At 43.4% G+C, this 27,585-nt stretch overlaps 1 protein-coding gene across 1 annotated transcript in view; it reads right to left on the bottom strand.

Annotated features, from left to right (window-relative positions):
• LOC124556317 (alkaline phosphatase, tissue-nonspecific isozyme-like) overlaps positions 1 to 27,585 on the bottom strand; it is a 655,606-nt gene that overhangs the window by 384,207 nt on the left and 243,814 nt on the right. Inside the window, exon 3 of the mRNA XM_047130289.1 lies at positions 10,774 to 10,948. Coding sequence (XP_046986245.1) covers positions 10,774 to 10,948 — 175 coding nt within the window. The remainder of the gene's footprint in view (positions 1 to 10,773; positions 10,949 to 27,585) is intronic.

Here is a 27,585-nt window from a genome sequence, read left to right as displayed (position 1 = left end):
GAAGAAATACATATGAAAGGAGCCCTTGGATATTAGAGGTACCAAGAGAACTGTATCAAGCTCAAAGGCCAATCCTTTAACCCATTCGCATACAATTATGTCGACTGTTCATCTGGATGGTGAATTGGCTGGAAAGTTATTTCTTTACTGTGCTGCGAGAAGCTGGAGGTGCTCTGCCCCCTAAGATCCTTTCTCGTGTGATTCATCTTGCAAGGGCAGTAGGGAATATTTACGTCACAGCAAGCAAGAGTGGGAAAATCGGCGCAAGAGAATTATAATTGTGATATGAGAACTGCTTTTGGCCAGTAGCTGGTCTAAATAACTTGCTTTTGATTGATACCAGGACTGGGTATAAAAATCAGACTCCTTCAGAGCAAAATATCATCCCTGGAAAGTGTGTGGGATTGCAGTTCATACCACCTGGAATCAATGGAAAAATTCAATCTCTGAATGTTTGTTTTTTCCGTCCTATAAAACATATTATCGCCTTATCTGCAGCTACGTCGTGAAGGATAGCCAGTTTCACGACAAGCACGATAGACTGTTTGGCATTCGGTTGCATGCCATCACATTCCACCAGTTCTCATCACCCCGTTACAGCAATATGATTCTACATGCATTCCTTAAGAGTGGATGCCAAGCTGGACGTCCTTCACGGTTCGTAACTACGAAGGAGTTTGCCTTCGATGTAGATGGTGAAAACATTTGTGATCACTGCAGTGCGCCATTTTTCATTCATGGTTCATGTTACAAATTAATGGTTTGTTTTGAACATTTCTTGAATGTCAACCATGTCTATATTGTGAAGTGTAATACATACATCCCATACAAGGTTGATCTTTGTATCGCCGGGATATTCATTTTGTGTTTCCCTTTTGATGCACATGTTTGTCAGTAGCAGCTAATAGTTTTCGAGTCATAATAGTTGACACAATACTTTCAAATGAGCCTTTCTAAAGACTGAACTTGCGACCTCACTCTCAAGCGGTTCGTTGTGGGACTTCAAAAACACGTCCCACGCACAGAGCTCAAGAGTATTACCTTAGCAGAGGACATTCATCATGAACGTAGACGAACCGTTGTTCTCAGTTTCACAATAGTGGCCTTCTCTGCAACAGAGCTTTCCATTTGTTTACTTGACCTTGCAAAACTGCTCATTCGGGTGTTAGAATAGATCTACGTTCGAGTTAATACTTCGCAGTCTGGTTACACCCACAGAAATAGCAGTCTCTGAAAAGAATCGGTTAGAACAGTTGTTCATCGGAGGAAGCTGGACTCTTTACAGTCGACTGGCAAAATTCGGGGACCGTGGCAGAGTACATGACTGGGCGGACAACGTCAGAAACATGATCCATCGCTCTGCTGATTTAATTTGCCCCCAAACCTAATAACAGCATAAGAGACAACATATTCTCTGGTTGAATGGCAAATGTCGCTCCGTAATGAAATACGGGAAGGTGGCAATGCGAAGGTTCAAGTCCACAACATCATTTCAGAACCTATAAGCGTTTCATATAACGAGGGGAAAAGGCTGGCCAAATAGTTATGCAGTAGTAAGCTCCATTGTGACAACGGCCTTGCCGCAGTGGTAACACCGGTTACCGTCAGCTCACCGAAGTTAAGCGCTATCGGACTTGGCTAGCACTTGGATGAGTGACCATTTGGGTCCGCCGAGTGCTGTCGGCAGTTTGGGTGCACCCAGCAATGGGGTCAATAGAGTAGCTACCTGACTGAGAAGTAGCAACCCCCGTCACGAAAACCGACAACGACAGGGAGAGCGCTATGCAGACCACATGCCGCTCCAAATCCACACCCAGTGACTGCTCCAATAAGGCCACTCACTATGGTGGTAATAATAATAATTACATCACCGACTCGATAGTTCAGCTGTACAGAGTAGATTACTACAACGAATGATTCTAGTAGAGTCCTGTTTTAATGTTGTCGTTGACAATATGGAAGATGGCAGAGAGCTGGAAGCGATGCTCAAGCACATTCCGTTCCTCTTAAACAACGGGGTGCCAGACTTAATGTCCTCATCGGAAGAACAGATCATCAAAAGGGTTATATGCCCTCACTTTACGAGACACTGCGATAATGTTCGCAATTTAGCGTAGGACATTGCTTATAAGTTTCATAATTAAAACATTTACGCCACCGGTTCTCCATTCCTTACTGACCAAATAGTGGCGATGAAATTTTCTTTTCACTTTCAGTTCTCGACCCACCTACAGCAGCGCCGAGCTCTACTGCATTAGGGTTCGTTAGTAACCTGGGCTACAGAGACGGGAATGCAGAGTGCTGAGAACAGTCTATTACGCCTTCGTGCTGGAATGACCATAACACCCGTACAATCAACTCTGCATTTCAGAATCCCTTGGTTAAGTAGCATATGGCGAATACATTAAGGGAATGTGCCAAAAATCCTCTACTTTGGAAACTCAACTGATAAGATTGCCTCACAGACTTTTCTGGCCATATACGTCTGCTATTTTGGTAGAGCGTGGACACGTTAGATCACCAATCTACGCGTGAGGTAGCCGTAGAAATATATTCAGTAATCTAGATGCACTAGAATTTTTCTAGTCCCTTCATTTCTTTCCGTGAGAGTAATTTATTCTGTCCATTAATGTTAGTGGCCCAACAAAGCTACTTGTTGGCATGGCTGAAGTACACTCTAAAACAGAAAAAGTGACGCACCACGAAGGAATTACCCAAATCCGACGGAAATCTATAGATGTGATGTACATGTACAGACAAATAAATGATTACAATTTCAATGAAATTGGATGACTTATTCAGCAGAAAGAGCTTCACAAATTGAGCAAGTCAATAGCGCATTGGTCCATCTCTCGCCCGTATGCAAACAGTTATTTGGTTTGGCACTGATTTATAGATGTCCTCCTCAGGGATATAGTGCCAAATTCTGCCCAGCTGGCGACTTAGATCGCCAAAATCCCGAGATAGTTGGAGAAACATGTGCATAATGCTCCAAATGTTTTCAATTAGCTAGAGAACCGGTGACCTTGCTGGGCAAGGTAGGGTTTAGCAAGAACGAAGACAGGCGGTAGAAACTCTCACTGCTTGCAGGTGGGCATTATCTTCCTAAAATGTAAACCCAGAATGGCTTGATATGATGGGCAACAAAACGGGTCATAGAATTTGTCACGCACGACTGTGCTGTAAGGATGCTGCGGATGATACCAAAGGGTCTTGCTATGAAAAGAAATGGCACCCCTGACCATCACTCCTGGTTGTCTGCTTGGATGAATGGAGACATTCATGTTGGTGCCACACAAATGCCTGGGGTGTCTCCAGACTCATCTTCGCCGATCATCTGGGCTAATTTCGTTTTGACATCACAGAACACATTTCTACTCCATTCAATGAGATGTCAGACCGAAGAGGTGTCCGGAGACACCCTGAGTTGCGGTGTCATACAAATGTGACTGTCGCAGGTCACACGTGCCGACAACCAGCAGTTATGGTCTGGGGTCATAATAGGCCAACTTTGGCTGTCATCCGCGGTACCCTTACAGTCCAGAGGCACGTCGACGATATTCTACGCCTTGTTTAGTAATCCTTCTTGGTAAGCCATCCTGGGCTTACATTTCAGCAAGATAATGCCCAACCGCACTCTGTGAGAGTTTCTACTGCTTGTCTTCGTATTTGCCAGCAAGGTTGCTAGACCTCTCTATAGTGGTAAGCCATCCTGGGCTAACATTTCAGCAAGATAATGCACAACCGCACTCTGTGAGAGTTTCTACTGCTTGTCTTCGTATTTGCCAGCAATGTTGTCAGAGAGTTTCTACTGCTTGTCTTCGTATTTGCCAGCAATGTTGCCAGATCTCTCTCCAGTAGTAAGCCATCCTGGGCTTACATTTCAGCAAGATAATGCCCAACCACACTCTGTGAGAGTTTCTACTGCTTGTCTTCGTATTTGCCAGCAATGTTGCCAGATCTCTCTCCAGTGGTAAGCCATTCTGGGCTTACATTTCAGCAATATAACACCCAATCGCACTCTGTGAGAGTTTCTACTGCTTGTCTTCGTATTTGCCAGCAAGGTTGCCAGATCTCTCTCCAGTGGTAAGCCATTCTGGGCTTACATTTCAGCAAGATAACGCCCAACCGCACTCTGTGAGAGTTTCTACTGCTTGTCTTCGTATTTGCCAGCAAGGTTGCCAGATCTCTCTCCAGTGGTAAGACATCCTGGGCTTACATTTCAGCAAGATAATGCCCAACCGCAGTCCGTGAGAGTTTGTACTGCTTGTCTTTGTATTTGCCTGTAAGGTTGTCAGATCTCTCTCCAGTTGAGAAAGTTTGGAGCATTATGGGCAGCCGGCCGATGTGGCCGAGCGGTTCTAGGCGCTTCGGTCTGGAACCGCGTGACCGCTATGGTCGCAGGTTCGAATTCTGCCTCGGGCATGGTTGTGTGTGATGTCTTTAGGTTAGTAATTCTAAGTTCTAGGGGACTGATGACCTCAGATGTTAAGTCCCATAGTGCTCAGAGCCATTTGTACCAATATGGGCAGGGCCCTCTAACCATCTTGCGAATTTGGCTATATAGCTCTCCAATTGGAAAGAATTTGATACGATAATCCTCACGATGACATTCAATAACCCTGTCATTCAATATAAAGCCGAATAATTGCTTGCATAAGGACCAGTGGCAGACCAATGCGCTATTGACTTTCTCAGTTTACGGACTTCTTTCTCTTGAATACGTCATTCAGTTTTTCTGAAACTGTAATCATTTGTTTGTCTGTGCATGTATATCACGCTACCGGTTTCAGTCCCATTTGATAATTCCTCCCTGGTACGTCTTCTTTTTTTTTGTCTTAGGGTGTACTTGTTTGTACACGATCGTTATAGGAGCTGTAGCCATAAGGTACAATTGTCATCTCGTAATTGTAAAGTTGAATTATTAACATTTCGTTTTTTTACAGGTACGTGTCTGCAGTCCTGATACACATTGGAATTCCCGTACCACAACGCCTTAGCGCGCCGCTAGAGAAGTAAAAACGAAAAATGACACAGTCCATTTATCAAGTGGAGCATCGTACGCAAATTCGCTTTTTTACTTTTGAAGGGAAACAACAGTGTAACAGTCCATGTTGAGTTGATGGAAGTGTGCGAATACAACGCACCATCATATTAGGTTGGTGCATAAGTTCGCAGTAGTTAAGTTTTGCATATTGGTATTCTGGTTGCTATGGTTTTATTTAGCGATTGTCATTTATTATTTGTAGTTCACAGTTGATATTGGAGTATACATAGCGAGCGGAGCTATGGACGCTAGGAAATGCAGTGCAAACTGGAGAAATCGAGCATTTCGAGTCATTCTTATTTTTGAGTTCAATAGAGGGTGACAGCAGTGGAGATAGCCAGAAACATAGGCGTGTATGCCACCAGACAGAGCACGGCAAGAAAATGGTTTTCTCGTTTGAAGAGGCATCGTTTTGACATTAGTGACTCTCCACGTTCAGAAAGACCTTCGGGATTTGATGAACATGGTTTAACCTCATTCATCCACAATGATCGACAATAGTGTACTCGAGAGCTGGGAAATGTGATGAACTCTGATCATTCCACCATTGTGCGGTATTTGCATAAAATGGGGAGGATTCAAAAAATCGGGTGTATATACACCACACGCTCTAAGCCAAAATCACAAAGGTCATTGGGTGGACATATGTTCGTCTCTGCCTGTTCATCACCAATTGGCTGGTGAACAACACCGACCATTCCTGTTTTGCATCGTTACTGGTGACGAGAAATGGTGTCTTTATGCTAACAGAAGGAAAAGAGGGGAACGGTTGAGCCCAAACAAAGCAACAACTCCCATTACACAGACCTGCGCGCATCCACAAAAGATGATGTTATGCAAGTGGTGGAACAGCGACGGTGTGTTGTACTACTAACTGCTGCCCCGAGGTATAACCATCACATATGACATGTATTGTCAACAACAGAGACGTCCTACAGACGCAATCCAAGAACAACGACCAGGAAGACTACGTAAAGTGATGCTACTCCACGATAACGCCCGTCCACATTCTGCTTGACTGATCAAAAATACTACAGAGGAGTTGGATTGGGAAATCATTCCACGTCCACCTTTTTCACCTAATCTTGCACCCTCAGTTTTCCACCTTTCCCTTTCTCTACCGAACAGCCTTCAAGCAACTTCCTTGCCGGATAAAAATACACTCCGAACATGGCTAGACGTGTTCTTCGTCTCAAAACCACGTGATTTCTACAGTCGTTGAATCGAAAAGTTACCCCAGCGTTGACAGACTATTGTAAATAGTTAAGAAGAATAAATTATTGATGACTAAAGCATGAGTCATGTGTGTCTGTTGTGTTTATTAAACTACTAGAGAAACGGGAGGTATTCACCAACCCATTATAACATAGTGATTAGGTTGCTCAGACGCTTCCAGTGTTGTCAAAGAAGTTTGAATGACGATCAATGGAGTGACAGACCATCAAAGACGAGGCGATAGACGAAGAAGTAAAAATTATCCACGGATCAGTTTTCAGCACCTTGCACGACATTTAAACATGAAAAAATGGGCTGGCCGCTGGGTTCCACGACTGCTCACACCCATTAAGCTCGCCGAGCCGAGACAACTGTGGAAATGTTGTAACAGTGCAGTCCAAACCAGACGACTTTTTAGCCCCCTTATCACATTCGACGAAGGCCGGATTTATCACTATGACCCAAAAACAAAGAACCAACGCAAGTAGACGAAGCATGCAGATTCATAACCGCCGAAAAATGGAAGACCCCACTATCATCAGGCAAGATAGAACGGTTATTTTTGGGACCACCATGGTTCGGTGCTGACAAATTACTCTCGTATGGAGAAAACCATCTCAGGAGGATCTACCGAAATATCTTGACGAGGTCCACTCCCATTCCTAACACATGTGAAAGACCTTTCACTTAACAGTCATAAAAAAGAATTGGTACCTTTTGCAGACAATGCTGTGCTAAATAAATCTCAAAAGAGAGGAAACGATGGAAAATTTTATTAATAATGTTTTTCAAAGAATTATTAAGTGGTTCTGTCAAAAGGCGCTCACTCTCAATTTTGAGGAAACAAATATATTCAGCTCAGTATAACAGACAGATGTCACAATTGATGTAATACATAAACAGGAGTCGGTAAACCAGGTAGAATGTTCAAAATTTTAGAGTTTACGTACTGATGAAAACTTGAATTAGAAGAAGCGCATTACTGATCTGTTCAAACAATTGTGTTCAACTGCTCTTTGCATAATTGCTAGCTTTGGAAACAAACAAATCAGCCTCCTAACATATTTTGCTCAATTTCACTGACTAATATCTTAACGAAAAAATTTTCTAGTGTTACTTATTACTTAGAAAGTAAGCATTGATTGCAAAACATGGAACAATGCGAATAATATTTGGTGTTCACTTGCGATCATATTGTATGCTCCATATCAAGGAGTGACGCATTTTAACTAAATGTACAGGGTGTAACGGGTATATGTGCAGATATTTTATATGTGGTACCTTAATATGTGTACACATCAGTGAGTTGGCTGCTTTTTCTGTGCGTCATGCAGGCATCACACAAACACGTCCCATATTTTACGATCTGATGTTTTCTCCATGGCTGTATCTAGGACGCAAAGTGAACGGTTTCCTAGGACAGCATATACTTGTCTATACATACAACGCTAGATGAAGAAATGTCCTACATTACTCATTGTTAAAGCTACCAGTGACTCAGAAAGGAGACTCAATAAGCATCTTTTGCCCAATAACATAAAATATCTAACGGAAAATCATTTCCTCTGAGCAACCAACCCCTTGTATTTGATATACGAAATTTTATGTAAAAACTGGTAAGGTACAAAAAAGTTTTAAGTGCAGTTCTACGAGAAGGACGGAAAACTGTTTCGTTCATTAATGTTAAATTTAAAAACTTATAAATGGCCAGCATGTAGCCACCCACTGAAACTATTCATGTATACATATCCTGTAAACTGACTCGCCCCACATGTTTTCTACATGTTCAAAATATGTGTGTTCAAATGTGTGTGAGTTCCTAAGGGACCTAACTGCTTAGGTCATGGGTCCCTAGACTTACACACTACTTAAACTAACTTATACTAAGAACAACACACGCACCCATGCCCGAGGGAGGACTCGAACCTCCGGCGGGAGGGGCCGCCCAGTCCGTGAAAAAAATCTTTTAAATGGTCTATGGCATATGGCACATTCCATTAGCTAGCCTACTGTCAGGAGGAAGTACCATGGGAAGCTCTCAAAGAGACTGAAACTTCATGGCAAAGTAAAACTCTATGCCCAACTGGGATTTGAACTAAGACCTTTGCCTTTCACAGGCAAGTTCACTACGCTCGGCTTTTTGGCCCTTCCCTCAAAAGGGTAGTTTTGCTCCACGTTCCACGCTCCAACTCATTCCGCACGGGACGCTTCTTTCGGCTATAAGATTTTGCCTGGGTGTTCTGATGATATGACACCTAGTGTTTTCTTAATCTTCCCTCAAATGAAAAAACTATTGCATAGAAGGCATTTCCAGAAAGAGGAAGAGCTGATTTACTAGGTGGAACGTTTGCTGGACAGCCTAAATGCAGACACGTACACCGATCAGCCAGAACATTATGACCACCGACCTACTATCGACATAACCCGTCCAGGCTATAGCATAGTCACCTGGCGGGGAATGACTGCTAGTCAGACACACACACGATGCATGTGATATCAGTGAGCGAGCTGTCCGTGAACAGAATGTCGCAGGATTACAATCTATCTTAGTTTGACCGAGGGCAGATTGTGATGTCCCAGAGGTTCGGCACGAGCATTTCGGAAACTGCGCGACTTGTCGCGTGTTCAAGGATGATGATTATGTTGGTTTGTGGGGCGCTCAACCTCGAGGTCATCAACGCCCGTACAAGTCCCCAATCTTTCCAGTTCTAATCTCGTCACTTCCCGGATGATGATGAGATGATGGGGACAACAAAAACACCCAGTCCGTGGGCGGAGAAAATCCCCGACCCGGCCGGGAATCGAACGTGGGACCCCGTGATCCAGAGGATGGCGTTCGAGGAGTGCTGTGATGAGTGTTTTCTACACGTGGCAAAACCAAGGTGAAACAAGGTCCAGACGCCGTGCGGTTGGACGGCCACCCCTCATTACAGATGTCGGACGTCGTAGGCTGGGCAGACTGGTGAAACAGGACAGGCGGTGAAATGTGATGGAACTAACATCAGACTGTAGTGCTGGGCAGAGTACAAGTGTGTCTGTACAATCAGTGCACCAAACACTACCAACGATGGAACTCTGCAGCCGTCCACCCATTCATGTGCCAGTGTTAACGCCATGACATTGGCATGTGACAATCGGCACCGGACGTTGGCGCAGTGTCAGAGCATTGCATAGTCTGAAAAATCCCGGTACATTCTTAATCATGCCATTCGGAGGGAACGAATCCGTCGTTTTCCAGGGGAACAGCTGGCGGCGGCTGCATTCTGCCCCAGGGAACGTACGCGTGTGCATCCATGGGTCCGCTGGAGCTCGTGCAAGTCACCATGACAGCCAAGGAGTATAATACACTGGTTGCAGACCACGTACACCCTTTACTGACGATCATGTTTCCCGATGGCAATGGCATTTTTCAGCAAGAGGGGGAGGAGGAGGAGAAGATTAGTGTTTAATGTCCCATCTACAATGAGGTCATTAGCGACGGAGCATAAGTTCGGATTAGGGAAGGCTGGGGAAGGAAACCGGCCGTGCCCTTTCAAAGGAACCATCCTGGCATTTGCCTGAGGTGGTTCGAGGAACACAGTGGCGAGTTCTGATTGGTATGCTTTCCTCCCAACTCGCCAGATCTGAACCCGATCGAACACATCTCTGATGTGATTGAACGTGGCGTCGGAGTGCATAGCTCCCCCCCCCTCCCCTACCCGGAATTTATGGGAATTAGATGATTCGTGTGTGAAGATGTGGTGCCAATTCCCTCCGGCGACCTACCAAGGCCCCATTGCTTCCATGCCGCGACCCGTTCAAATCAAATGGTTCAAATGGCTCTGAGCACTATGGGACTTAACTTCTGAGGTCATCAGTCCCCTAGAACTTAGAACTAATTAAACCTAACTAACCTAAGGACATCACACACATCCATGCCCGAGGCAGGATTCGAACCTGCGACCGTAGCGGTCGCTCGGCTCCAGACTGTAGCGCCTAGAACCGTACGGCCACTCCGGCCGGCCCGCGACCCGTCATCTCTGTTATCCGTGCCAAAGGTGCATATACCGGACATTATGTAGGTGGTAATCAAGTATGGCTGATCAGTGTACATCCAAGTTCTCTGCCAAGTCAGTCCGCAGCTCGTGGTCGTGCGGTAGCGTTCTCGCTTCCCGCGCCCGGGACTCCGGCGGGGTCAGGGATTTTCTCTGCCTCGTGATGACTGGGTATTGTGTGATGTCCTTAGGTTAGTTAGGTTTAAGTAGTTCTAAGTTCTAGGGGACTGATGACCATAGATGTTAAGTCCCATAGTGCTCAGAGCCATTTGAACCATCTGCCAAGTCATTCATCGTTCAGAAAAATGGGTCACATTCAAGGATAAATTATGCAGAGAAGGACTGATACCACAAGTTTCATGGTCGCTGACTGAAGGTGACTGAGGTGGTAAATAAAGCGTAATGACCTAGTCATGAACAACGTTAATATATTATATTAGTCGAATTGGCCAGCTGAATGCATGATATTTGGCTGACCTTTGTGTTGGGCCCAGTAGAGCAGCGACGGCACGCGCGACGTGTGGCTGGACGGGCAGTCCTCGAAGCGCGCGCGCGCGTCCAGCCCCACCGTCTCTCGGTTCGCCTTCACTCCGCACAGCAGCGCCGTCGCACACGCCGAAGACTCGCCCGTCTGAGCGTCGGCGTTGTACGTCTGCAACGACAACACTTACGCTAGTACTCTCCATGCCACGAAAACATCACTCATGTTACTATCTTCACATTAACGTTCCTAGTTGGAAGTGACTATATGTAACCCTACATTCATTATTTTATTTATCCTGGCAATTTTACGGCTATCGGGCAATTTCTTACATCTAACCAAATTATTCTGCGTATTTTCATTACTTTCAGTACAATAAGCATATTACAAATCACAACTAATATACATTATCATAAAATGTGCAGTAATTGGAGCCGGCCGAAGTGGCCGTGCGGTTAAAGGCGCTGCAGTCTGGAACCGCAAGACCACTACGGTCGCAGGTTCGAATCCTGCCTCGGGCATGGATGTTTGTGATGTCCTTAGGTTAGTTAGGTTTAACTAGTTCTAAGTTCTAGGGGACTAATGACCTCAGCAGTTGAGTCCCATAGTGCTCAGAGCCATTTGAACCATTTGCAGTAATTGGTAGAGTACAGAAAGAAAAAAAACCTTCGTATATCCATAATTAAAACGGACGACTTGGGACGTCGGCTGGCGTAATATAAGTTAAAAAATGACGTAATTCCTCCAGCTGTATTAAGGTGTTGGTTTTATTGGTAACTAGTTTCGATGTTGTTACAACATCATCTTGAGGCCCATATTTGTTGATAGTAACCGTATGTCTAACCGTATGTCTAACAAATGGCTCTGAGCGCTATGGGACTTAACATCTGAGGTCATCAGTCCCCTAGAACTTAGAACTACTTAAACCTAACTAACCTAAGGACATTACACACATCCATGCCCGAGGCAGGATTCGAACCTGCTATCGTAGCGGTCTCGCGGTTCCAGACTGCAGCGCGTAGAACCGCTCGGCCACTCTGGCCGGCTATGTCTAACACATACGGTTACTTTCAACAAGTATGGGCCTGAAGATGATGATGTAACAACATCGAAACTAGTTGCCAATAAAATCAACACCTTAATACAGCTGGAGGAATTACGTCATTTTTTAACATAGAAAAAGACCTGTTTACATTAGTTCATGAGAAGTACAACAGTAGATCCAAATTACAGGAGGCAGATTTAAACCATGAAGGCTAGCAACAACGGACATAACAGAAGGGGGGGAAGAGTGAGAGAAAAAGGAACGCGGTGAAACACAATTAATGAAGATACGGAAAAAGAAAGTTACATGAATGAAAGCCGGCCAAAGTGGCCGTGCGGTTAAAGGCGCTGCAGTCTGGAACCGCAAGACCGCTACGGTCGCAGGTTCGAATCCTGCCTCGGGCATGGATGTTTGTGATGTCCTTAGGTTAGTTAGGTTTAACTAGTTCTAAGTTCTAGGGGACTAATGACCTCAGCAGTTGAGTCCCATAGTGCTCAGAGCCATTTGAACCATACATGAATGAAAAGAGAAAAACCGATTAGTGGGAGAAGATGAGGGCATTTGCTTTACTGTCTGACAGAGCGAAAAGTGGCCATAAAGTAAGTCCAAAAAGTATTGATCTACCGGTATATTTTCTTTTTTCAAAAAGTAAATCTGTGGCACCCGAAAAGAAGAGAATATAAAACATGAAGACCCAGTCCTATAAAAATTAGCACAGTAAATCACTTTTATTGTAAAACAGGGAAAAAGATACATTCATAGCGATAATAAGGTTGACAAAGCAGAAAGCATCTTAAAAATGTTACTTCATAAAGTATTCGTCCACCATCTGAATATGCCTAAAATTCGCGCCCAGGGGTGAAACTTCAATGCTGACTCACAGCACACTCTAGCGTCAACCGTCTGCAACAACGGTCTGCCACCTGTTGTTGTTTTGAGAGGCGTCGGGCCAGTGCAGTTTGCAACAACGGTCGTAATGATAGTGAGACGATCCTAACTGAAAGAGAACTTATTCTGCCGGCCGCGGTGGCCGTGCGGTTCTGGCGCTGCAGTCCGGAACCGCGGGACTGCTACGGTCGCAGGTTCGAATCCTGCCTCGGGTATGGGTGTGTGTGATGTCCTTAGGTTAGTTAGGTTTAAGTAGTTCTAAGTTCTAGGGGACTTATGACCTAAGATGTTGAGTCCCATAGTGCTCAGAGCCATTTGAACCATTTTAGAACTTATTCTACGCTTGCATAATCAGTAAAAATCCTCTTAAGATGCAGTCTCATCTTGCTGTTACACCTTGAATTCTTATGAAGGGTTAGGATGACACGTAATATAAGGGGGCATCACAAAAGTAATCGCCATAACTGCTGATACATTTATCCCACAAGATGGTCAATGCCTTCGTGGAAAAATGTCTGTGGTTGCCCACGGAACTGTGATTGCACCAGGCAAGCGCCTCTTCTTCCGAAGCAAATCATTGGGCTCGAATGACGTTTTCAGAGCTCCAAAAATATCAAAATCGCATGAGGAGAGATCAGGACTGTATGGAGGATGTCTAAGAGCTTCCCAGTGAAACTTCTATAGCGTAGTCGAATCAACCTTAGAAAGATGTCATTATCCTGCAACAGAGTGATGGCGTCAGTCAATATTCCAGGGCGTTTCTACTTGATAGCGCGCTTCAGTTTTTGGAAAGTGTCTTTTAAAGTACGTTAAGTATCTTTAACCCTAGTCTGATGTTTTCAAAAAATGGTTCAAATGGCTCTGAGCACTATGGGACTTAACTTCTGAGTTCATCAGTCCCCTAGAACTTAGAACTACTTAAACCTAACTAACCTAAAGACATCACACACTGCCCGAGGCAGGATTCGAACCTGCGACCGTAGTGTCTGATGTTTTCATTTCTTATTTCGTCTCTGACGCTATATCCAGCCGCTCGACAAGGGAACTTCATTTTTGTTGTTGCAATACCTGTCTTCTTCTTCTTGTTCTTGTTCTTCTTCTTCTTTAGAGCTTAATTCTCACAAACATACATCAAAGGCACTTCCATCACTGTATATAATTTCATTTGTGTGTCTTTTCTTGTTTTGTAGGTAATCAGTGTGTTCAAAGTGTCATATGTCAACTGTGAATTATCTAATATATTCCTCAGATTCTCATCTTAATCATAAGCAACCAAACATTATAAACAGATGAATTTCTGGCCTGTTGGATTATGTCATTATTAGTTACAATCATGTTACAGACTGGTTGCTTTCCCTTGAATATCATTAGCTTTGAATTATTGAAAAGTAGCTTAAGCTGAAAAGTTGATGAGTGGGCAGTTATACGTCAGTCTCGTTGCCTGCATGTAAGACTTAACCGTCAGAACGTAACATAGTGTTACGACTGTCATGACAGTTCTAAAATGTTTATTGTTTTTAATGTTTATTGTCATTGTTTTGCCAGTCTTTTATAGCTGAGTCTACATAGATATTAAACACAGTTCGGTGATAATGGGCATTGTTGTTTCAACACTCTGGTTTACAGTATCATCCGAGGATCCTCTTCCCTCGTCGTCGGCCGGCCGGTGTGGCCGTGCGGTTAAAGGCGCTTCAGTCTGGAACCGCGTGACCGCTACGGTCGCAGGTTCGAATCCTGCCTCGGGCATGGATGTGTGTGATGTCCTTAGGTTAGTTAGGTTTAATTAGTTCTAAGTTCTAGGCGACTGATGACCTCAGAAGTTAAGTCGCATAGTGCTCAGAGCCATTTGAACCAACCCTCGTCGTCAACACGTATGAGAGTATCGATATATTACCTATATATGAGTTCTGTTAGATTGTGTGGGTAGCCATTGTCCTTCATTCCCTTATCTTAACTCACTAATTCTTACACCGTAGGCTCGAGATGGAAGCGTTCCGCCAGTTAATTACTTAGTTGGATATTTGCGGCAGCTCCCTGTGATGTGGAATGTATCAGTAGATTTACAGAGGAGATACTTTAAACACTTAAATCTGTGAGAGATGCCAGTCAGTCGTGTCTTGATAGCTCAGTCGGTAAAAGCATTGTCCGCGAAAGACGAAGCTCCGTGTTTAACGCGCGGTCTAGAACACAGTTACAATCTGACAGGAAGTTTCAAAGCAGCGTAATTTCCGCTGTAGAGAGAAATATTCGTTCCAGGCACTTTAACTTCGCGAAAAAATCTTTACATGCTGTCCATTAACGTAACTGGATTTTAATTTCAATTTACAATAAAATTTAATACGTACAACCTAGCCATATACGGATAAATCCATTAAGAAAGTAATCTACAGAGTACACAGAAATGTCGAGCGTACATTAATTCATTTTATTTATAAAATTTCTGGTCTGGTTTTCCATGCTAGAGTGAATTATTGAATTATAAGTGCTTTACACGCCATTTCGGCGGATTAACGTGAGATAATGCAATATTGCACGTGGGTTGTTCGTAAAAATCACAGCCCTCGGCACGGAAATATTCCACGGCTAGGCTTCAAACTCGATAAGACGCTTTCAGGGAATTCCATATGTAATTGAAAAGCAATCCGATTATTATTTGCGCGTCCTGTGGTGCAAGCAATGCGGAGCAGCCGTTAATGCCGCTGCCTGGCGCGCTCCGGGCGTCTCTTCAAACCCGGTCACAAGCAATTATTTGTTATTTAGTATTTATATTTCTAAAAGGTTCTCGAAATTTCATACGACTGTAATGTTTATATATTCCGGAATATTCGATGTTTGTGTAAATAGCAGCAGTCTCCGTTCAGGAAGCAGTTCAGTTATGTCTGCGTGTTGGTGTCCGTTATAAATATCCTTTTATTGCTACGTGTTGTATTGCATTGACTACCCTTCTTTCGGATTTTGACTCTATTGCAGTTACGGCGTGACAATGCTGACACAAATCTGGACGCAATCAGACTTTACATTACGTAAACTATGTGATTTGCTTTTTCGCAGCAGCAGCGTAAAGCAGCACAAAATTTCAAGCAATAAACTTCTGCATACCATTGGTAGACACAGTTGTTATTATTGCGTCGCCTAGTAGACAAATGTTTTTCATACCAAAAGAAGTTCTACTTTGACTTGCGGAAAAACCTATAGGCACCTTTTTCAGGTTCTGCATAACTTTAATCAGTTACATCTTGGAGTTGATTGGCTAGTTCCATAGTAAAAGCAACGTAAATCCTCCAGGCGGGCTAAGGCCAAATCCCTTCGGCCATGAATAATGTAGTGGATTACCAAGTGGTAGCAGAATATGCCGACGGAACTTTGACGATGATTATACCTCAAAAATGTGTGGATATATTCAAAATGACTTATAATGTAAGACAGGCATGCTGAGCATTGAATAATTACAAATACCGATAAAGAAAGGTAAATTCTGATACAATCAAACACAAAAATCTACTCAATGTTTCTGAAACCTATCTGTCTAACTAAATAGTTACATCAAGATACCTTCCTTTAGGAATGTGAAATGCACTCAACGACTGTGATATGGCTTTCAAAAGGATGTAACACAGCAATCTGTCGTCCTTTAAAGCTTTATTAAAGCAAATCTAGATTTTGGTTAGTAATTAGCCATTATCGATACAGTATTTCAGAGTTCTAATACACGTCCTAGTACGCCAGTCCCCAGTGGGGCTCCTGTCACATTTCATTCAAGTAATCTTGAATGAACTGTTTCATTGGTCTTATTGCAGACGGGCGGAACAGTAAACTACAATCCTTAAATGTTTCTTGGGAGCCGCCAGTAAAACATTCATACCTTCCAGCTATTGTAGTTAACTTTGGTAATGTTTAATTGATGAAAGGAGAATTATAAATGCAGAAGATGAAGCAGGCGAAAGGTAATACAAACGTTTAAAAAATAAGATCGATAGGAACTGCTAATCAGGAATGGAAAGAGGACGAATGTAAGGATTTTCACTAGCGGAAAGGTAGATACAGTCTACAGGGAAATTAAAGAGGCCTTCGGAGAAAGGAGAAGCAACTATATGAATGTCATGGGTTCAGATGGTAAACCAGTTCTAAGCAAAAAAGGGAAAGCTGAAAGGTAGAAAGAGTATATAGAGGTATATACAATGGAGATGAACTTGGAAGCAATATTATAGAAGGAGAAGTGGACGTAGATTGAAGATGATGTGGGAGATATGATACTGTGAGAAGAATTTCACAAAGCTCTCAGAGATCTAAGTCGAAGCAAGGCCCCGGGAGTAGATGATACTCCATCAGAACTACTAATAGCTTTGGGGGAGCCAGCCATAATAAACCTCTTCCATCTGGTGTGCAGGATGCATGCAACAGGCGAAATACCCTCAGATTTCAAGAAGAATTAATAACTATGATTCCAAAGAAACCGGTTTGCGACAGGAGTGAAAATAACCGAATAATCAGTTTAAGAAGTCATGGTTGCAAAATAATAAAACGAGTTCTTTGCAGAACAATGGAAAAACTGCTAGAAGCAGACCTCTTGGAAGATCAGTTTGGATTCCGGAGAAATGTAGGAACACGTGAGGCAGTACTGACCCTACTAATTATTTTAGAAGATAGGTTATGGAAAGGCGAACCTAAGTTTATAGCAATTGTGGACTTAGAGAAAGCTTTTGACAATGTTGACTAGAATACTCTCTTTGAAATTCTGAAGGTAGCAAAGGTAAAATACAGGGCACGAAAGGCTATTTACAACTCATACAGAAACAAGAAGGTAGTTATAAAAGTCGAGGAGTATGACAGGGAAGGTTCAAATGGCTCTGAGCACTATGGGACTTAACATCTGAGGTCACCAGTCCCCTAGAACTTAGAACTACTCAAACCTAACTAACCTAAGGACATACACACATCCATGCCCGAAGCAGGATTCGAACCTGCGACCGTAGCAGCAGCGTGGTTCCGGACTGAAGCGCCTAGAACCGCTCAGCCACAGAGACCAGCCGCCGTTCTTCAGCCTACAGAATATTTAAAAATATTATAAGAAGATAATAAATAATAAAAGCAAACGATAAAAAAGTGACTTTTTAAATTGTAAAAAGGCGGAAATTTAGTGGAAGTCATAATATAAAACAAAGAGCTGGCGATGGTAATTAAGACACACAAGAAGCAGACAGGTACAACAGTAGACAGACAATTAAAAAAAACATGGCAACAGTCTGGTTTCTGTCTGCAAGAGACAAAAAATCACACCTATCGACAGTATGGCTTATGTTCGCAACACTTCAGAAAAGACGCACAAAACTTAACACTCACTTAAAATACTGCACTAAAACGTTGGCACAGAGATGAGACACCACAGCCTAAGGCAGATGCGGGGGGGGGGGGGGGGGGGGGGGAAGAAGAGCCGGACAGATGAGGGGAAAAAAGGGGGAGGAGGAGAAAAAGCAAAGTGGGTGAGGACCCGATGGAGGGAGACGACTCATAATATGGGGGAGGGGGCAGGATTGATGCAAGAGGGAGTGGGGAAAGGCAGAGGAGGGGAATGCGAAAGGACTTGGGGGAGAGAAGGGAGTCAAAGAGAGGGTAGATAGGGAAGAGGGAAAAACAGGATGGGAAGGGGAAGAGGGAGCCTGGGAAAAGGTCAGAGGTAGGGATGGGGAAGTGAGGATCAGAGTTGATAGGAGAGACAAATGGAGGGAGAGAGGACATCATCCCAGAGGGGGAGTTGACAGAAGCAACCTTGAGAAAGGAGATGAAGTGTATACAGATGGAGGGTAGGTGCGACACAATGGTGAAGACACAGCAGTGGGTGGGGGTTGGAGAGGAGAGGAGCAACCAGGGGATGCGGGGGGGGGGGGGGGGGGAGGGGAGGTCAAATTTGCGGGAGGTGTAGAGGACGTGGATATATTCAAGGAAAAGGAGCAGATCGGGAAAGGAATCAGGTCTATGTGGGGGATTGGAGGCATATACTGAAGGCAAGGCGGAGTGCGTGGTGCTCAAGGATCTGGAGGGATGCATAGAATTTCGAGGGGCAGAGGTCCAGACAGAACTGGCATGGCAGACGATGGGACGTATCAAGGATTTGTAGGTGTGGAGGATGGTAGAGGGGTTCAACCCTCTTGTCCGGCCAGAGAGGAGTTTAAAGAGATGGAGGCGGTATTGGGCTTTGGACGGGATAGAGTGGAGATGAGGGGTCCAGGTAAGGCGACAGTCAGGATGGGGGAGAGGCGGACAGGATGGGTACAGATGGTAAGGGAAAAATCAAGGAGCCAGAAGGAGGGAGTGGTATGACCTAGGATGATTGCCTGGGTCTAGGAAGGATTGATTTTTAGGAGCCACCGGTTACACCATGTGGCAGAAAGGTCAAGGTAATTCTGGAGAAGGCGTTGGCATCGTTAAAGGGTAGAAGAGAGGGCAAAGGAAGGCGGTGTCATCGGCATACTGCAGGAGGTGGATTGGAGGGGGATGTTCGGGCATATCTGCTGTGTACAAGAGGTAGAGGAGAGGGGAGAGGAGAGAACCCTGGGGCACACCCGTGGAGGGGTAGAAAGTGCGGGAATCGGTGTTGTGGGCAGTGGCGTAGGAGAGGCAGTGGGAGAGGAAGGAGGCAATCAGACTAAGCGATTGCATTGAAGTAGATTTTCTCATAGGTACAGTTTTGGTGATATCACAGAACGAGAACTGATCAACGGATCAACAATTATTTTATAAGTGCTGAGATGGCAAAAAACGAAAGTACAGATAAAATCATGTACGAAATTCCTGTAGATGTGGTGATGATAGGACGCCCCAGCTACCCGAATCGGATCTAAGCCTACAACCGACAGCTACAACCAGACCTCACCCCGGAACGCAACACTAGGCATTGATGGCGACTCAAGGAGAAAATGTTACACAGCTGACGTGTCGGAATAGTCGGAAGACAGTATCTGACATATTTCCCGAGTCAAAATGAGATGTAGTTGTATAGTTTATGTTAAATGCCGCAGTGAGTTTAGTACAGGTGAAAATTAGAGGGGGTCAGTACCTCCGAAAGGCGCTGTTTAATTCGAACTCCCATGCCAATAAGTAAGGTGAAGCCTGTATAGTACAAGTTCTGAATAAGGTTTAGTCGAGAATTAGTTGTGATGGAAAACTTGATAATTAAATTAGTTAATAAGCTGCAAAGTAATACAATTATGACCATCTGAAAGCTAATTTTAGCAACAGTAATGAGAAAAGAGAAGCTGATAGTATATTAGTGTTAATCATTACTTTCTGTAATTTAGACAAGAATGTCCTATTATGGGTTTTAGGAAGCAGGTGATTAACGCAAATACAGTGATCTAATAGAAAGAGAAGCTGTCTGCTGTAGACGTTAAACTCGGCTGCACCCTTCCATTCTTTCCAGAGGAAGTAAAATGTTAGCCGACAGCCATCACTTGCATTCATTCTTCATTAATCCAAAGAACACAAACACTCATTTCTGTTAATGCACGACCCAGATGTACTTTTGAGACTTCATTAGGAAGTTGAGGAAGACAAATGCAAAACATCTGCACTTGTGTATTGTGTAGGACAGCGGTGTGGAGCTTCCTCTTTTTCCCTAATGCTCATTCAGCCAAGGTGTTTTAGTTCGCTCTCAAACATGAAAGTTATATCGACACGAGCTTTACTCTCTCACTTTTTTATTAAAAGAACCACGTTTTACTTTGTAATTTTTTTGTTCTTACTCTCTGTGTAGTTCTAGGGCATAATGAAACATTGTGCTTTTCACTGCAGCATGTTCATTAGCAAAACAGGTGCGACTGGAATTATTTAGAAACTGAGGGGAATTGTTAATTCTTCTCCTGCTCTCTCTCTATCTCTGTCTCTTTATCTCTCTCTATCTGTCCATCCCTCCCCCTCCGCATTGTGTGTGTGTGTGTGTGTGTGTGTGTGTTTTACATACATCCAGAACTCACTCTAACAAGTATATTACGAGACGCACCAAGAGATGGCGCAAGTATTCAGCCACTCTATACAATAGAGGCCATGGCGGTGTGCCGGAGAAACAGTGGCGTACGATGTTTAGCAGCAGGAGCGTGAAACTGATATAGACACTTCCGGTAACACGATCTGGGTTCACTGCCAGGCCTCTTGGAGCGCTGCATGTTTATCAATCCTTCGTCATCTCGTTTTCTTAACGGATCATTTGGAAATTGGAAATTTGTGGTACGTTCGTATGAGACCAAACTGCCACGGTCATCGGTCCCTAGACTTACACACTACTTAATTTAACTTAAACTAACTTACGCTAAGGACAACACACACATACCCACGTCCGAGGGAGGACTCGAACCTCCGACTGGGGTAGCAGCGCGTACCGTGGCAAGGCTATCCCGCTTCGGATGATTTAAAGTCTTCTATATTAGTTTTCGTTTCTTAGTAAACAGAAGGTGGTTTCATCATATTGTTTTATTGATTATGACTTCTTGTGTATTTCGCACTCTTTGAACTGCACTGTAGACATGTTGCTCGTATTCTGCTCGATATTTGCTCGCAGTCGTTAGACTGGGTGGAGGAAACGATTCCATATTTGTATCAGTTTCATGTAAAACAGAATCTGGTTTCGCCGTATGGTGTTCTGTGGACTCATGTGTATTTGTTCCTGACTACGAATCCTTGTGTGAATTTTTTGATTAATTTGCGTTTTAAGTATACTGCTCCTATTGTACTCTATTTTTTTCTCATCCGTTTTTTGTACTTTCTAGAATTTAATGGAGAACTTCACGCTAACAGCTTTTTAAAGAATTGGCATTCAACTCTATTACACTATGTGATCAAAAGTATCCGGATATCCCAGAAACATACGTTTTTCATATTAGGTGCATTGTGCTGCCACCTACTGCCAGGTACTCCATATCAGCTACCTCAGTACTCATTAGACATCGTGACAGAGCAGAATGGGGCGCTCCGCGGAACTGAAATGAAATGTGTGTGAAATCTTATGGGACTTAGCTGCCAAGGTCATCAGTCCTTAACCTTACACATTACTTAACCTAAATTATCCTAAGGACAAACACACACACCCATGGCCGAGGGAGGACTCGAACATCCGTCGGGACCAGCTGCACAGTCCACGACTGCAGCGCCTTAGACTGCTCGGCTAATCCCGCGCGGCAGTAACACCATTCAAAGGACAATTACATACTCAGCGTGTAATAAAGTTGAATATCAGTTCTGCCAACAGCTGCTAACATGGAATTCTCCATTAAATCTGAAAAAGTGTGAAAAAACAAAAATGAAGCGGAACACGAGCAATGTACTTACTACACATTTAAATTGATTGGTTCACATACTGATACGTAAGCAAGAACAAATATACGTGAGACTATGAAACCAGAATCTGTTTTATGTGAGACAAAGGCAAATATGGAACAATTTACTCCATCCAATATGACAGATCTGAGCAAAAATCAAGCAAAATACGGACAACATACTTACAACGCAATTCAGAGAGTGCAATACTCTCACAAAGTCGTATTCAGGAGCAGAATGTGAAAAAACCAGCTTCTGTTGGTTGGTTGGTTGGCTGATTTGGAGGTAGGGGACCAAACAGCGAGGTCATTCGTCCTATCCGATTAGGGAAGGATGGGGAAGGGAGGCCGCCGTGCCCTTTCAAAGGGATCACCCCAGCATCTGCCTGGAACGATTTAGGGAAATCACCGATATTGTGTTGGCAGAAGAGCCAACTTCGTGTTACTAGAGGAGGCCGAAATGCACGCGTTTTAGCGCACACAGGCTGGCGTGAGGAGGGAAGAACTATACTGACGTGAGGTCTGGAACATGACAAGGAATTAGAATTCAGAAAGCGGACGTACTTAGTTTGATACTTTAATCCATTAATGATGAACGTCGCTCTTGACGGTACATGATTCACAATATTATCTGTTCAGATTATAGTAACTGAATATGGCGCCTCGCTAGGTCGTAGCAAATGACGTAGCTGAAGGCTATGCTAATCTGTCGTCTCGGCAAATGAGAGCGTCTGTAAACAGTGAACCATCGCTAGCAAAGTCGGCTGTACAGCTGGGTCGAGTGCTAGGGAGTCTCTCTAGACTTGACCTGCCGTGTGGCGGCGCTCGGTCTGCAATCACTGACAGTGGCGACACGCGGGTCCGAAGTATACTAACGGACCGCGGCCGATTTAAAGGCTACCACCTAGCAAGTGTGGTGTCTGGCGGTGACACCACAACGGAAAACCTAAATCAGGATGGCCGGACGCAGGTTCGAAACGTCGTCCTCCCAAATGCGTGTCCAGTGTGCTAACCACTGCGCCTCCTCGCTCGGTAAACTAGCTTCTGTTTCATGACAGATGATTTTTAGATTTTGACATGTGGTAAAATGCAGTATTATCCACTTCATAAAAACCACATAGTCGAAATTGCAATATTGGGTTTTACAAATAAATAATGCTGCATTCAAAATGCAACTACGATGTTATTTATAAAATTTTTCGTATCTGTAAACCCAGCTACGAGAAGTTAATCTTAGTTTTTGATTACGATGTCTCGGATATATAACTTTGCAAGGTTAAAAAAACTTTTCCAGTCACGCACTTAATCACTAGATTAGGAGGGCGACCCATAAATTATAAATAAAAAAGATACTGTCATCTAATACTAGTATCTCAAAATCAAATAATACCAATTTTCGAGCTACGTTTTCCCGTATTCGACGTTGAATAGCAGGCCACTAGGATTGCTACTGTCGTTTTCTGCTTTGGTATCATAAAATGGTCTCTGCACTATTTGTATTTTGGTGTTCTGTAGTTAGCAGGTCCATCATGCCCCTCTCATAGGACAAAACGCGGAAGAGATTATTTAAAGGTACATTTTTAAAAATACGCTCGATTTGTTTAAAGGAATTATAAAAAGTAAACAAATTAAGGAAGACAGAAGAATGTAAAGCGTTTTCATTTTTCTGGGAACAACACGTGAACACAGGAAATACTATCCAAGGATCCGCAATTTAAAAAAATTATATAGTGTAGGGGAGCCGTTATTCAAATCACAGAGGTATAAGCAGTAGCTGTGCTCTGTTGCAAACCAATCGAAGAGAAACCAATTAGTACTCTGTGTACGCCATTCAGATCTTCTAATGACGAATCGAATGGGGAAGCATTCCTTATTTCTCATTTTTTTGTAATTTCGTAAAGAAACTAACGAGAAGTGTTCGAGCCCTCTTATCAGGTTAGTCCATACTATCAATACCTGCGCATTTTTCATTTTTGAAACCAATTGTGATCACATATGCTGCTCTTTTCCTACGTACAGCTGCTATCCGTAAACAGACACTTAATCTCAAACATTCGAGGAGTACCCCAGGACAGTTTGAACCAATGTACCGTAAGTGATTTTCTTAATGCACAAGTTGCACCTTGCCAGTATTCTACCAACGTACCGAATCCATACCCTCGCGAAATTTTCTTATTGCCTGCATCACCTCGATTTTGTTGAATTTAGGAGACTAGCAATTAGTCAGTAACTGTACAATTAATTCGTAGTAAAGTTAATGAAAACATATCTTTTCCGTTCTTTTAAGGAAATGACTGCTATCATTCAGAGTTCCTGTATTCATAACAGATTTTTCAAACGTAAAATTGGTAACTTCATACTATACGTTTCGAGAAAAGTAATTTACGTAAAAAGGAGAGGTTGTACGTCAGAATGTCCTACTTTGACCTATGAAAGTATGTCGCAACCTTTGAGTTACAACTGTTGGCTTAGCGAGCAGGTAACTTAAGCAACGAACAAAGTATACTGCTCTCAATACAGTATTTCGAGTAGATGTTACTGACTACGGCTTACTCTTTTTTTTTTTTTCGTTGATAATTTTTTAATATGACTTATTTTCAGTTTCTAATTTGCCACGTTATTGCATCAAAAAATAATATTAAAAACAATTGAGTGCTTTCCTTAAACGATTTAGGGAAACCAAGATAAACGTATGCTAGTTTGACCGGGAACTGAGACACTCTTCCCTCCGAATACGGATCCAGTATCTTTGCTGCACCTGGTCTCTCTCTATGCCAGTAGCCGATTTCTCTTACATTCACCTTCTGAAAAATGTTTTACAATTATGAGGAACGAACTGTCCGGGTAATAAATCCAAGCAAATACTGCGCGTTTAATGATCGATGCCAAAAGATTTTGAATTGTATCAAATACTCTGCTGATATTGACTTTTCTAATCAGGTAGCTTAAATTCGTACGACACTGAGGTCAGAATTCAATCAGAACAATAACACTCGTAACTGAAATGTTGATGTTGTTGTTTGGGTTCAGAATACTCTACGTCGAATTATCATCGACCATATAAAATTATTGGAACAATACCGCACAAATGCTGAATAGGTAACTTAATAAAACTTCATTAGCTTCTGATTGAATGACTATTCTCATTCACCGATATTGGAGGTCTGGTTGCCCCGAAATGCGTAATATTAATATTACGCGTTTCGGGTTAACTCATCCTCAGATATCTGTTAATCCTACGACGCATAGCCATAAGTAAAAGCATCACAGAAATGTCCAGAGGTTACAAGTAAAGGACACATACAAGATACCTCGAGCTATACAGATGCACTGAAGTTATATGATTCGTACATAAGTATCAGAGGCAGACTGGCGGATGCACAGAACCACGAAACAAAATTATACAGGTGGGCGGCGATGGTGTACCCTTAGTGGCGCTACACAGCGTTAAGTTATACACAACTGTCTATGTGCCATAATTTTTTTAAAAAAAATTACGTTAAGTCACATATACAAAAACATTCAGCCGACAATTTAAAACATACATAATTGAATTGGTGACTTATAGCGCTAACAGGTCAGAGAACGCTTGCTTTCTTCTTATGGGGTGTTTTTTAAAACTGAGTAATTCAGCATATCTCAAGATGTTAGTCTTCAGGTTGTCTGATGCACAGTTTTATTCTAGCGAGCTGTCAACCTTTCCACAATGCAAATATTAGTGTACCAAAATAAGAGGTGCAAATACACTTGAAGCGGCAAAGAAAGTGGAATCGGTATGAGTATTCAAATACAGATATATGTAAACAGGTAGAATACGGCGTTGCGGTCGGCAACGCCAACAAAAGACAAGAACTGACGGGTGCAGTTGTTAGATCGGTTACTGCTGCTACAATGACAGGCTATCAAGATTTAAGTAAGTTTGAACGTGGTGTTGTATTCGGCGCACGAGCAATGGGAGGCAGCATCTCCGAGGTGGCGATGAAGTGAGGATTTTCCCCTACTACCTTTTGACGAGTATACCGTGAGTAACAGGAATCCGGTAAAACATCAAATTTCCGACATCGTTGTGGCCGAAAAAAGATCCTGCAAAAACGGCATCAACGTGACATAAGTGTAACCCTTCCGCAAATTGCTATAAATTACAATGCTAAGCCATTAACAACTGTCAGCGTACGAACCATTCAACAAAACATAATTAGTATGGGCTTTCGGAGCCGAAGGCCAACTCGTTTACCCTTGATGACTCCACGACATGAAGCTTTACGCCTCGCCCAGGCGCGTCAACACCAACATTGGACTGCTGATGACGGGGAACTTGTTGTCTGGTCGGACGAGTCTGGTTTCTAATTGTATCGAACGGATGGACGAGTACGGGTATGGAAACAATCTCATGAATCCATGGACCGTGCATGACAGCAGGGGACTGCTGAAACCGATGGAGGCTCTGTTATGGTGTGGGTCACGTGCAGTTTGAGTGATATGGTGTTGTGGGCTGGCAGGAGAGCCAACACCGGGTTACTAGAGGAAGCCGAAAGGCACGCGTTTTAGCTCACGCAGGCTGGCGTGAGGTCTGGAACAGGACAAGGAAATTAGAATTTAGAAAAACGGACGTAGCTGGTGGAATACTTAACTTTAATCCATTAATGATGAGCGTCGCTCTTGACTGTACATGATTCAGTATCAATAGTAACTGGTAATGGCGCCTTTCTAGGTCGTAGCAAATGACGTAGCTGAAGGCTATGCTAACTATCGTTTCGGCAAATGAGAGCGTATTTTGTCAGTGAACCATCGCTAGCAAAGTCGGTTGTACAACTGGGGCGAGTGCTAGGAAGTCTCTCTAGACCTGCCGTGTGGCGGCGCTCGGTCTGCAATCACTGATACTGGCGACACGCGGGTCCGACGTATACTAACGGACCGCGGCCGATTTAAAAGCTACCACCTAGCAAGTGTGGTGTCTGGCGGTGACACCACATATGGTATCTCTAATACCTTTAGATACGACTCTGACAGGTGACACGTACGTAAGCGTCCTGTCTGATCACCTGCGTCCACTCATGTCCATTGTGCATTCCGAAGGACCTGAGCAATTCCAGGAGCGCAATGCGACACGCCGTACGTCCAGAATTGCTACAGAGTGGCTCCAGGAATACTTTTCAGTTTAAACACTTCCGCTGGCCACCGAACTCCTCAGACATGAACACTATTGAGCTTATCTGGGATACCTTGCAATGTACTGTTCAGAAGAGATTTCCACTCCTCGAACTCTTACGGATTTATGGACAGCCCTGCAGGATTCATGGTGTCAGTTCCCTCCAGCACTATATCAGACATTAGTCGAGTCCATGCCACGTTTTGATGCAGCACTTCTGCGTTCTCACGGGGGTCCTACACAATATTAGGCAGGTGTACCAGTTTCTTTAGCGCTCTAGTGTATTAAAGTGTGCTTTTATTTTTTATGCCCCGTCTTTTTATAATGTCATATGTCAATTATTATCTTTGATATGACTGTATTTTTTTTTTTTTTGAAAAAAGCAAAATTGATTATTTTTCTTGTTTAAAATAAAATTGTT

Source organism: Schistocerca americana, chromosome X (assembly GCF_021461395.2).
Source record: "Schistocerca americana isolate TAMUIC-IGC-003095 chromosome X, iqSchAmer2.1, whole genome shotgun sequence".
In the NCBI taxonomy this organism is placed as follows: Eukaryota; Metazoa; Arthropoda; class Insecta; order Orthoptera; family Acrididae; genus Schistocerca; species Schistocerca americana.
The sequence above is the reverse complement of the archived record's forward strand: the minus strand, read 5'-3'. Positions and strand labels throughout refer to the sequence as shown.